The following is a 14,080-nucleotide window of genomic DNA, read 5'->3' on the forward strand; positions in this document are numbered from 1 at the left end:
CACTCACCGAACACACAACCCTGAGTGAGTGAAAACATGCTGCTTTTATGCAGCTGTACCGAGACTTGATTGCTAATCAATCATTCAATTGGAGTCTCGGTACAACTGCACGTGAATTAATAAAGTGCAAGTCCCCATATTACATGCTGTGTACCAATGACTATACACTAACATTATCACGCTACATGTAACATACAACACCGAAACACACACAGAGGCGGGGCAACATTGCCACAATTACATCCCACAAAACAAAGGTCTCCCTGGTTTGCCCTCAGCTGCGCGATTACTGAGCACCGATCAATAACATTCGGACAGTGTGATTGAAGATCGAACATGATGTAATGAACCCAAACCACATTCTTCTATGATTATTTGTAAAACCATTTTGATTTTGCTAATTTCCTTAGAAATGCGGTGCAGTGCATTTGCAGGATTCTAACCCTGTTGTTTGTACATTGTATTGTCTTGTATGCATTTATTTTTTATTGCTTTCTAGGACCCCCATGTAAAGAAGCCTTGGTCTCAATGAAACGCTGTGAGAATCCCACTGTTACAGAATCCTTTTCTATGTAGCAGGTGACACTGCCGGTGGTCTTGTTACCTTGACGATGGGGTTCCCCCCTGGAGATGCCTTGACTGCCCCACGGCTGCCCTCAGTCTCGTAGTGGGCGCGATGGTGTGACCGGGGCTGGACCTCCACCCTCAGCTCATAGGAGTCAAACTGCGAGGGGAGGGGCCAGTCCAGAGGAGGGAGGGCTGTTGACCTGCAGGAGACAATGACACTGTGATCAGCTTCATTAGAACTGCAGCTAACTGAGCAGATCCAGAAATTGTCTCTGCTATGCATATCCATTGGCTACACAGCTCTCAAAGATCTCAAAGAGCAGTCTTGTATTTAACATGTGGTGCTACACTGGATTAAAAAAAATTGTCCCCACCCCTTCACTGGCTGCTTTCCTGTCATTAACCAATCATCAGCTTCCACTGTTGACTGACATGCTTTCAGCCAATAAGCCAGAATAACACCTGGTTCTTGAAATTTCCAATTACTTTTGAAGAAGAGACTTTTGAGGTCTTGCAAGCCAATGTTTGTACATCACATAGTATCATCTCTTCAAGTGGATTATTTACCAGACAATCCTGTGCGGTTTGACCCTACAATATAATTCCTTCTTGGTGTCTGTGTTAGTTTATTACATTGTTCCGAGTTTAGTTTCATTAAAGCTGCAGACAGACAGACAGAGCTCCACAATCCTGTTCAGTTTGACAAGTGCCTGGCAGTTAGAATTCTTCAAAGAAGATCCCAGACAGACCTCAGTATTGGATCAAAGATTTAAGCTGCTTTCTCTTGAATTACTTTTGCTAGGAATATTACTGGACAAAACAATTTAGGTGTATGTCTATTGTTGTATAAACCCGTATCCCTTTTATCCCTTCGATCTTTGGAGATTTTTCATAATTCGGTGCTACTGTGGCAGATGGCTTAGTGGTAACAAAAACAAATCACACACACAATACCTCCACCCAAAACTATTATATTTCTTTTAATTTCTTTCTCCCATCTCTCTTGCTGACGTAGCCCCTCTCTGTACCCCTCCCCCTATGCCCCCTCGCCCCTGGTTTTTATTCATGTGATCATCTCCAGATTAGTAATACAGATGGTCACATTCTATACGTCTCATATCTGCGTGGTCTGTTAATAAGTCATTTGCTGCCGACCATGCATTCTCACGCGATGTCTAATGGAGACAAGCTGCTAACAATTGCCTCTTCCAGCCCACATTTAAACTAAACAATATCACCCATAAACAAACACCAAACACTACATTTCAAATTTGTTATTTATTGTACACTCACAGACGAAGGGCCTTTTCTTGCAAAGCTCTTGAATTGTGTGATGCTCTGTCTTCTTTTGATGATTGTTTTTAAATCAAGATTGAAAACCTATTTGGTAACACTTTATATTAAGGTGCTGCATATTAATGCTTTAAACATGTTTTATAAATCTATATTATATACTTAATAACTATGTTATAGATTGTTAATAAAGCATTATAGATGGTTTATAGCCATGACTAGTCACAGACTGAATTAAGTTAGCCACTTATTCTACTTTTGGATGGTTAGACATAATTCTGTCTATGGCTACTACATGGTTATAAACTATCTGTAATGCTTTATTAACACTCTATAACATAGTTATTAAGCATCTATTATATATTTATAAGACATTTATAAAACAGTAATAAACAGCAACTTAATATAAAGTGATACCACATATTTCTTTTTAATAACTTTACCCCCTATTCACATTGGGTTCACTTCCATCTTTTCAAATGTACCGAGAGCACTTCCCTTTCACATTACACACTTACAATAGTATGGAGAACAGAAGAAAATCACATGATCTCCTTGAAGTGAATGCTGGGTAGTTCTACAGCTATGGAGAAAATGATGGAGAAAGTCCTGGTTTTGCGTTCTGCACATCTGTGGTGTTTTGTAATAATATCCGGTTAGATACGTTGATTTAATTTCTCTGACTCCCCACTCCTCAATATGTCCCTGGTTTTAATGTAGGAACAGCGTAGTTTTTAAAATTTTGCTCTGCATTGTTTAGCAGTCCGGTTAAAACCCCATTCTTTCAGTCGACTGGAGAACACTTTGGTGTTTTTGGGGGTACTGTCAAGCAGAGTTTCTATATGGGTATCTGCCCAAATTTCAAGAAGAGCTTTGATCTCCTTGGAATCCATAACATCCTCCTGTAGAGTCCTGCTAGGGTCCAATTTTAACGACCCACTTCCGACCTGGACCCACTACTGCAGGACCCGACCCTTCAACCCGCTGCAGCACCTTCGTACCCGTGACCCGAACTGACCCGCTTTAATAAGACCTGCAACCCGACCCAAACCCGCTGGTTTTTGTCCTTTACCTACTGCCTGTGTCGACTGACTCTCTAAGGCTCTCACATTCCCACACATGTCTCTACCATTTTCCACAGTTTATACAATAGACTATACAGCGTGGCAGCTTTCTGTAGTGGTCTGCATATAGTTTACTCTACTCATTCTACTATAAAATACCTGTTTATGTCTTTCGTCCCACCATTTGAAAGGGAGCTGCAGCTGTGCTTTCACAGGGATGTACCAGTTTTGTAGCTGCTTTTCACAAAATGACAAGCAATGAATCCATTCACGTGCATTATTTTCAATCGCTATGATTCCAAACGAATTCCAAACTTCTTATTTACCTGTCACACTATTATCCATTACATGATATAAACCCTGTGCTATCTTTTGTTTCACCTCGTTCATCAAACATTTTCTGTATCACCAAGCAGACATGATAAAAGAATGACATTTTTTTAACTCAAACCGCAAACTGCAAAAAAGTTCACGTTCCGACTCAAACCCGACCCACGTTAGCGGTCTACCCACGGGCACCCGACCTGATGCAGGACTCTATCCTCCTGTTCGTCATGTTTGCCATTTTCGTTTTGGTATCATTCACCATGCAGCAACCGCTCGCATTTCCAGGAGTTTGGTACACTTGACGTTCGCAACTGAACTGAGAACCTTTTTCGTTCACACTGAAGCAAAAATAAGAACGGATACAACCATACCAAGACAACCGCCTTTATGTGGTTTCGGTATGGTTCATTTTAATCATTCCCAGGAACGTTTGGAGCGTTCACTCTGAAGGGCAAACGAACTCCAGACAGCCCAGTGTGAATGCACCTTTAGTGTTCTTATCCTACACTCAAAACTGATTTTATTTTTGTCATTTTTTCTATTCCAATTTTATTCAATTTTTGTTTTAGACACTTTCACTTGTTCAATTTTCTACAAAATAGCTTTTTTTTATATAAATAAAACGACATTTTGTATCTCTTTTTTAAATCAAATTATGTATGACTCTTTTCAATGTAATGGTTTAGTGTGTGTGTGTGTGCATGTGTGTGTGTGTGTATGTGTGTGTGTGTGTGTGTGTGTGTAGCTCTTTGGGATCCTTGTCATGAAAGGCACTCTAGAAATAAGAATTATTGCTGTTGTTGTTGAACTGATAACCTACTGATGTTATCTTGTGAAAACAATACAATATTAACCAAATTTTCTATCCATGGACATAACTTACCTAAAAATGGGTCTGTGTCCACTCATCCTAGCTTTAGACCAAGCAAGAGGAGAAGGGACTGACAGATAGTCCATCCCTGACTGTAGACCCAAAGCTCGGTGATAGCGCTCCTTCCCCTGTATGTATCCCTCCTCGGCATCAATAACCTGATAACCATTATCACTACTCCCAGCCGGATCTTCTTTCCTGGCTCCCTGTTCCAAAGAAGTTTTCCTGGCCTTCTGCGGGATGTTATCCAACTCTAGAGGGACGTTTAATCCTGAAATTGTAGGGAAACCAAATTCCGCGACTTCGGATGAGGAATCTGGAGATAAGGGGTCTTCTGAAAAACTGCCTCTTCTTGAAATGGAGGGTGAGGGGAGAGGGGAATATGAGTCAAGGCATCCTGAATGTCTTCTCTTGCCTCCTGGAGAAGCAGGTCTGGAACTGGGGGAGGTAGGAGAAGTGAGGAGAGGGCCCAGTCTGGGGGACGTTGACCTCGTTCCCAGGTTGAATTGAGAAGTTGCTTCGTTTAGTTCTTCTTCATCACCGAGTAGTAAAGAATCACTTGAAGCATCCGATACCCAACTTCTAGAAGAGAGGCTGCTGGCAGAGCTGGGGCTTAAAGAACCTCCATCTCGGTAGCTGAAAGGATCCAGGGGAAGGTACAAATGATCCCTAGAAGTTCTCTCCCAAGGACAATAGTAGGTCTCTTCCTGGCTCTCCTGAGGCGATATGGGGGTGATCTGGATGCTGGGACATTCTAAAACCCGAGAGCTGTCCAGTTGAATGTACCGAGCCGGCTGGCTTTCGTACGTCCCGAAGAAATCTTTGTCGACAGTCGGTCTGGGGGGAGGAGAATGCATTCCGACGCGGTTATTGGTGGAGGGAAGCAAAGGCCCACCCCCCGGTCGGTTTTCAGAGATCTGGATTGGCTGGTTGGTGGAGAGGGAGGGGCATTGGGTCGAAGGGATGGGGTTTCTTTCTTGGTCGGCATCTGTGATTGGAGAGAGGGGAAGAGATTTAGAACACAATTTATGAGAAGGGGCCATTCAGTCCGTTTGTAGTAGATGGGTGATCTCAAAACAGTTCCTAAAGGATCCTAATGACTGAATATCACACATAGGATCCATTCCACCCCCTCACCACTCTTTGTGTTGAGAAGTCTCTAATCTATCTCCACTTCATTTCCAACTGTGTTGTCTTGCTCTGATTTCTGTATTGCACTTAAAGTTCACTTTTAAACTGTCCTTTTCCACCACCCTCCTCCCCATCTCCACTCTTGCTTCATTCTTCCCTTTCTCACCCACAGTCTTCCTCTCATTTCCTTTTCTCCCCTCTCCTCAATATCAACCTTCTCCCATCCCTTTTTCTACTTCCCTTCTCCCACTCTCTCTTCCCTTCCTTCTCTGCAGTATTGTTTAGAGATGTCTGGAAGGAGCGATCCCAGCTGGGCCATTTGTTGTCACATAACACAATGTTTGACGAGACACAGACACATCTTAACAAGGACATTGCATTGCCTCCCATTAGAAATAACCTCTTACTCCAAGCATTTGCTCCTCTGCATTTCTCATAAGTGAGCACAAAGAATGATAGCAAACAGAATATTAATCCAAGGGAATTATATTGTATCGTAAAATTGACCATGATTATGGAAACAGTCTGTAGCAAGAACCAGTGTTTTTATTTAGTGTGAGAAAGACAGAAAGCATCTTAATAGCCATATTTCAAAGGATAAACAGATAGAGAGAAAGCTAGTAAGAAAGTTAGGTATTGCAGATAGATTATTGTGATTCATGGCTAGATAGACATGGGCATTTGTAAATGAATAGACAGACACACAGACAGGCATGCAGTACTTACACAAAAGGCCAACTAGAGCCCCAGACATTATCTAATCCATGAATGATTCATATTTTTTTAAGAGGCAACAAGTCGACCTATTCGACTGTTCTACCTCAGATTAGTAGTGGCTGTACCCATACTGCTACAAAAGAAAGAAAGAAAGAAAAAGAAAGAAAGAAAGAAAGAAAGAAAGAAAGAAAGAAAGAAAGAAAGATCTCTCCCTTTTTCTCCAGATGGAAATTGTTAGTCCTCTCCTCACACGCACACTGCCTGAGCTTTATAATTAAAAACACATTGTAGGAAACAAACAGTTCCATTCCAAGAGCTTAATCTCAACCAAAGCCCAACCTGAGACCGCTACACCCTCACTCGACAGAGCTACTGCGTTCTAAAACTTTCCAGTAGTGCTCTGCTGTTTTTAAATCTTTTTAAACTCCTTAGCCTCAGTCAAGAGTTACAGAACCCTCTTATACTGCGTTCCATGTTGTCCATTTTTATATTTTTTCACTATAACCCTGATTGTTTTTGATATTTCTATTCATACATTATACATGCAGGTAAATCTACTTCATTTTCAGCTTTTACTCAACAACGTTTGCCAGAAGAGATTTGAGATTTGGTGATTTGAAGCGAGTAGCGTGCTGTGGAACAGAAATACAGCATTGTTGCTGCAGGAGGGAGTGTGATCTGGATGCACTGCGATCCTTGGAAGAGGAATTCTCTGTCTCTGCTGGCGAGCTCTCCCGAGTGGATGTTGAGAAATGTATTGCTCAGTGCAATTATGACCCATAATGCATGATTAAAATGTCAAAACAGTCAACAATATGTTTAAAAACATGAAGCTGCTTGTAGCAGGGCAGTAGGAAAGAGCCCTGCACATTATTAAAAAGAGGAAGGGCAAAGCCCTGCTTCTATATATGTTTTTGGTTTTGTTATTGTTAGTATTATGATTTATGTGTAATCAACTCTCTCCACTCTGGGTGGTTCGGAGGAGTGAATGAGAACGAGAGAGGAGGGTAAAAAAGCAAAATAACTACGATCAGTGAATGCTATTGCCCAGCCTGATCGTATTGTTTAGTGTGGGTGATTTGTTTTGGTTTGAATATTTATTTTGCTCTGTGAGCAGTGTGTTTTTGTTAAAACAGTTTATTTTATTTTTTTTTGTGTTCAAAATAAACGGCGCCACAGCGTCTTTTGCCCTGCAGTTCTGCACGTATCTGTTTCTTCCTGCGTTTTGGCCTGATGTCACCCCAAAGCCATCCCTGTCGCACTGCGAAACAGACAGCCCAGGACAGAGTAAAGGCAACGAAATACGTTTCATGAAAACATTGCAGGGCGTTCTGTAAAGCTGAAGTAGCTCTGAAAGTCCATTGTCTTCTCATTTGTTACTGTCAACTTACCTTTTTTGTAGTATTGCAGGAAGATTGACTTTTCATGTTCAAAATTCAAACACATATTCTTTCATTTTGAATTAAAGCAACAAATAATAATAATAATAATAATAATAATAATAATAATAATAATAATAATAATAATAATAATAATAATATTCACAGAGTCAAATAACCCAAGAAGCCTGTCTATTAACCCGTTAAATTAAACCAGAATTAATGCCATAGACATGTGTATAAGTGTCTTTATAAAAGTAGCCACCAGCGCCATCTACTGCACAGCTAGTGTATTGTCAGCTACACAAAACTTGATCCAAAGTGGTGGATCACTAGATGGCTAGCTCTTCTATAAAGACACTTTGCTAGTCTATGACAGTCTTAACACAGACTGAATATAAAAAACGCAGTATTAGAGCAATTGCATTTTTACATGTAGTTGTAGTAGATTGTTTTAAAATGCGTGTTACTTATGTCACTGATGTTTAAGTTTAAGTGACTTCAAAAAACTCAATGATAATTCCAAGGAAAGAAAGAAACTAAGTCCAGCGGACTAACGTTTCTGCTGGTGAGTTCATGTTTCTGCTGGAAAATCTGCAGAGCATCTTCTGGGTTTAGTATTTGTATTAATAACGGCTTATGTATTGGCTAAGTACTTCCAATTTAATATGTCAAGCATTTCTGTCAGTAAACGCTTTAGGAGCTTGTGTGGTCCAGTGGGTAAAGAAATGGGCTTGTAGCTGCAAATTTATAAATAAACTCGCTGTGTGACCCTTAGCAAGTCACTAGTGCTGCATCTTTGGGGTGAGATGTTGTTGTAAGTGACTCCAGCTGATGGATAGTTCACACACCCTAGTCTCCTATCTTGTAAAGCGCTTTGTAAAGATTATTATTAGAAACTGTCAAACAAAAAACTTCACATCTATTACCGTAGTTCCAATGTTGTACACACTGTTGGATTGTCAATAAACTTTACAGAGTACAAGATCCTTAAATAACTTTATACAAACAATTAGAAGGCAAACACTAACACGAGACTGCAAAGCAAGCTTAATGCTAACAGGAGAGTTTGATAAATTGACGTATTCATCTTTTAACAGGAAGCACTTTTCATTTATTATTATTTTATTAATTGTTTTGAATATTTTCCATGAACTATTCATTTTGTAAATGTAAATGTCAACTGAACTTTGAAATAATTGCGGCAGTCTGCAAATTCCACTATTTCCCAAGAATCCCGTTATCTGCGGGTTTGGCCTGCCTCTACCAGGCAGGGGTATAGTCCTGAATTAGCATACTAATTCACATTTTATTTGTGTCCTGAACTTCTAGTAACTCTTATAGCACGTAATGCATTATCGTGTTTTCACAGTGTATTTCTCCAGCTGATCATCATTTACAGGACAGCGTGGTCTGCGATAAAACAAAGAGAATGTCTAGATAATTGAGACAGGAGAGAATTAACTGAGGTAAAATACGCCGTGTAGCCTTAACCCTGATGAATACAATTCCGTTTTAAAAAATGATATAATTTGTTTTGTCACTGAAAAATCTGTGCTCGAACCCTGCAGAACGAATTTTTTTAAATTTTAATCTTAATCATTTTCTTAATAAACATATTAATGAATGAATGAATGAATGCATTATGACACATTAGTGACGTCGTGACCCATGGTGCAGCCAAGCAAGTGTTACAATAACTGACGCAAGTAACTTTCTCTCCGTACTTTTTATAGTGCTTGAGCCACTGTTGCCAGGTGAAGTACCTAAAACACTCAAATGACTGGATGCTCTATTAAACCTGACCCCCTCCTCAGGGCAGATATTGTTCTAAGAAGGATCCAGCCTTGAGGGCTGAGCTGCCCCCTCTCCTTCACCAAACACGTGTGGGCACTGGCCAAAACGTTTGTCTGCTTCAAATCATGTCTTCTAGACATTTAATCTGTGAAAATTCCATTTAAGCAAAGGTAACGGATGGCACCACTTTTGCAAAAGAGCATACAAATCCTTTTTAAAAACGTAACGATTTCAATACAAACAAGAGCCAACACAAAAGCATTTCTCAAACCCAATGAACGGTATTTGTTATCGGTGTATTAACCAGCTTAGCCAGAGACAATTTTAACGCATATATTCTTAAAAAGAAATAGCTGGACTTGTCAGTTATTCTTTTTTTTTTTCTATAGTTACATAACTGCATTAATAAAGCCCAAATGAAGAAATGCATAGCCTAGCTAGAAGTGAAATAACTGTATGAATATGCCAGGTTCATTCCAAGCAGTTAGCGAGTCAACGTCGCTGTTTGTAGTTAGTTTATTTATTTATTTTTATAACAGATGCGGTCAGGACAGCATTGAATTAATTTCAAAGTTAAAACAAAGCTTGTGTGTATCATTTTTACAAGAAGACAATGGAGTGGCACATATTTTTTGAATAATCTGATCTATCTGCAGTTGTAGTAAATTAATTTAGTGTTTTTTTTTCCAAAATAGGTAATAATAATAATAATAATAATAATAATAATAATAATAATAATAATAATAATAATAATAATAATAATAATAATTAAAACGTTGATATATTTTCGAGGTACTGGTTACAGAAGTTTTGACACCCTCCCTTAACCGAACACCGGTCCTTCTGCTTTGTTGTAGTGAAAATAGGTCATTTGCATTTTTAAAAAGAAGACGATTTTTCATTTAGCGACGCCAAGATATTTAGTAAGAAAGGAGTCTGGGTGAAGTTATCCGGCAGCAAACTCCCCATCCCCAGCTGTGCCGCTTTCCTGGAGAAGGAGAACCTTTCAGGGGCATGTGTTGCTCATTAAAATATTAGAAATGGTCAATGCAATCCCCACCCATATACAGAGGTGCTGTAACTGCAGTGTACAGGAATGATTGAATCTGCGACCTTTCAGACAAAAAAACCCCCACATTCTTCAGCTGTGTAGAAAGGAAAATATACAGGCATCTTTAATAAAAAACACACGATTCGGTTACCGGTAGAGTTTATTGGACTAACCCCGATTATTGTTCTCGTCTGCGGGTCTCCCTCTTTCCAGCTCGGCGGCACTCGGACCCGAACCCGGCAGTGGATCTTCTTCAAAGACCAGTTTAAACTCCAGTTCACCATTCTCCCATCCTGGCGCAGCTCCCATTGGTGAAAACAAACAACCGTGTTCTATATAGTCTTTTCTTTCTTTCTTTCTTTCTTTCGTTCTTTCTTTCGTTCGCTCTTTACCCCTTGTACTGTTACTTATTTCCCAAAAACGTCTGTGACCTTTTTTCTTTTCCAACTTTGCAAAGTATTTTTTTCTTTTGCCCTGCGCTCATTGGCTGATGCTTTCTCATTCCTGACTTGTGATTGGATTGCTCCTGACTCCCGCTGTTGAAAGAACGGAAGGCTGGCACACTCTCCCTTAGTTCATTGGCCAAGACGCATGTTTCTCCCTACCTCAGGGGTACGTTTATTGCACTTCAAGCAGTCTGGAAAATAAGAATTCAAACACAGACATGATACAGCTCAGCAAATGCGCATAGTTGTCCTCCAACAGCAATATGTACTAAATGTTACAACGTACATTTTAATTTATTAATACCATTCCTTGGAATCTAAAAACAAAAGCCAGTATCACAAATTAATTCATCATCAGAATATGGTACATATGCCAACATGTGACCATGTAACGTCAGAAAACGATACACTATCAGATTTTGGTACATGTGCAATCATTTGATATCTGATTGGTGTTTCGCTATTGTCAAAAAGAGGTGCATTTATATTTTAATCACTTTTCATACACCTATCACTTTCTACATAATGTTTGAAGGAAAACTTAAAGTAAAACACCAAAGTTAATAATACATTAGTTTTTGCAAACGTAAATTGCAAACAGATAACCAATTTCACTTAAATCAGACAAACAACCAAATTCACATTTAATAGTAAAATAAAAAAAAATTAACCGTGAACAAGAAATAAGAAGCTGCACACTTTCAAAACATTACAAGCCCCAATGTATTGCATGCGATACATGTTCGTATACTATCTGTTCAGTGGTGGAAACGTATTCTAAATTAAATTAAAAACGATGCACTTGTTTCGCAGAAGTTGTTTACGCACGTGCAAAGCGCAATGCTTTTTGATGTGTACCAAAAACAAACAAACAAAAAATACAAAAATGCAAACGAAGGAGACTGTAAAATCAATAAATAAGTGAAATAGGACTCCGACTGTGTGCTTTCGTTCTAATTACATCTAAAAAAAACTAAAATCAGAGTGAGCCTATGTCTAATCAAGTTTACGCTATAGATAACATAGTGGGGTATCTCCAGGCAGCATAAATAAGGTCACAGATATACCGGGAACAGTGCGATCGTCCCAGTTTTCAGCCTTCATATTGTGTCCCGGTTTTGTTATTGGGTATCACATTTTTATACATACAAAATTGTAGCGCTGTGCTCAGCAAGTTGACAGCACGGTAATGTATTATAAAAAAATAAAATAAAGAAACGTATGGATTACTTGTTTAATAACTTTGATCGTGTGTTTAATAATTCATATTCTGTTTAACTTCTTGGACCATGGCTTTTAAAAAATATATATATATATATATATATATATATATATATATATATATATATATATAATATATATATATATATATATATATATATCTTGGAAGTGCCACCAGCCAAGATAAACTTTTACGTTAGCCCCTGTTGTGTTTTGATTAAGACAGCCATCCTTATAACACACCACATATATATAGACAGGCTTGAGGCAAAGATACTGACCTGCTCCCTCCCTCATCCCCTAAGAGAAAGGGAGCCCCACCCAGTCCAGGACAAGCTAGAGGCATGGAGACTGAACTAATTTAAATGTACGTCTCTACAGTGTGAAAAATCAAGTACGTCTGAGTTTTTCTTTGTTATTTCCTTTGTAAAGTCTACCATCCAGTGGTGAAACATGGTATGGCACTTTATTTCTGTAGCGTTAATAAAAAGAAACTGGAAACGTGATAAAATTACAGAGACACTAAGAAGGAATTACAGTATATTCAGGGGTTAAATAGGAGGTACGAGGAGTTCTGTCGCATTTACAGTGCCAGTGCAGTTAATTTTACACCTATAAAGATGAAGAAATTGATAAATTGATATTATTTGGGGAGGTTGGGTCCATGAAAATTCATACAGTTAGCTGGGTGGGAAAATGTTTATTTTTTATTTGTAACAAAGTTTTAGGCTACCATAGTCAGCATAGAATTGATAGTCGAGCATGCTGGTATTAATATTATTTGGCTGCAAGGCCATATTTTGCAATGCTGGGTTATCACAAATGTTAATAAAACCATTTGAAAAACAATCTGACTGTTCACTTCTCCTAAATGATCCCCCCCCCCCCAAAAAAAAAAAAAAAAAAAAAAAAAGTTTAAGCATTTCAAATAAAAAAAACAGCAATTTTAAATTAAATTATTTAAAACTGGAGGAGAGCAAAGATATGTTGACCACAAAAATAGAAAAAGCTTGGCATTAACACACTGGAACGTCAAAATATTAAGATGGCTTGGTGGTCAAGCCAGGTCCGTCAGCCCCGTTGAGACTCACTCATATGTGTTCGTGGGTTGCTTTGAGCTCCCTGTGAGATAGTCGGATACAAGCAAGCCCAGTAAAAAGCTAATTTGATAACAGCTAACATCTTAGGAGCCTGTTAAAAATTTGTTCTAATGCAAGACGAGATTTGCTAACTTTTACACGGTTTTCAATTCACGCATGTTTGCAGTACCAATAAATAATAATGAGAAAGTGTCTTTGAATTGGATGATAAACTTCCTGTCGGTTTTTTTCTTTGCCGGGCATGAGGCTTGTTAAAATGGATGTGCTTTGATTGCCTTGTAGCATACGACAGTAATCACATGCGAGTAATGATCATTTTAATGAACTCAAACATCCGTAGGAACATAGCATACAAAATGATGCAATATGGACCATAGACATAAAAAATAAATCAACTTCATTCTCAGGCAGTAAAGTACAAAAGCATTAGCAAGTGCGTAATATAACATCCACTGAGGTCAATGGTCTGGATAGTTTAACAGAAAGTCCAACAGCTAATATATACACTATCATCTATCTATCTATCTATCTATCTATCTATCTATCTATCTATCTATCTATCTATCTCTCTCTCTCTCTCTCTCTCTCTCTCTCTCTCTCTCTCTCTCTCTCTCTCTATATATATATATATATATATATATCAAAATCTGCATTTTTTTCCAAATCTGTTCTTCGATTTCTTCTAAGGACCAGTCAATAGAACAAAACAATGTAGTTTAACAAAAAAAGAAGGAGTTTCACATATTTTACTTCTTTTCGGGTTTTGTTTTGTAGCGAGAGAATCAAACACTATGGATCTGAACCTCATTGTACACGTTTACCTTAACCAGCCTTTTTATTCTAAGATTCCAACCCCCAAATGAAAAAGGAACATTTCTAAAATGTAAAGAGGCATACTGTGCACATCTGAGACGGGACAGGATTTTAACTGAACTGAAATAAATGAATCTGTAAACTGAGCCTGAGTCATACATCGCATCCTGCAGATTGATGCCTCTGACGTAGAAAGACTAGGGATGGATCTCTCCCAGGAGGTAGAGGGCATGAAGCATTTCGTATTGTACATACCAGCAGGAAGCTGCTTGCGTGAGAGACTCGGAGACCAGGTATGCTGCA

General features: G+C 38.8%; 1 protein-coding gene across 3 annotated transcripts in view; it reads right to left on the minus strand.

Moving 5' to 3' along the window:
* LOC121307363 (nuclear factor of activated T-cells, cytoplasmic 4-like) overlaps positions 1 to 14,080 on the minus strand; it is a 46,453-nt gene that overhangs the window by 16,692 nt on the left and 15,681 nt on the right. Inside the window, exons 1-3 of one of the 3 annotated variants that reach the window (XM_041239563.1) lie at positions 10,371 to 10,814; positions 4,135 to 5,110; positions 605 to 767 (exon numbers count right to left, since the gene is read on the minus strand). In XM_041239563.1, coding sequence (XP_041095497.1) covers positions 605 to 767; positions 4,135 to 5,110; positions 10,371 to 10,506 — 1,275 coding nt within the window. In that variant the 5' untranslated portion in view covers positions 10,507 to 10,814. Of the gene's footprint in view, positions 1 to 604; positions 768 to 4,134; positions 5,111 to 5,979; positions 6,072 to 10,370; positions 10,815 to 14,080 lie in introns of those variants that run through there. The other 2 variants (XM_041239565.1, XM_041239564.1) reach the window with 2 other exon arrangements.

Source organism: Polyodon spathula, chromosome 55 (genome assembly GCF_017654505.1).
Source record: "Polyodon spathula isolate WHYD16114869_AA chromosome 55, ASM1765450v1, whole genome shotgun sequence".
NCBI lineage: Eukaryota > Metazoa > Chordata > Actinopteri > Acipenseriformes > Polyodontidae > Polyodon > Polyodon spathula.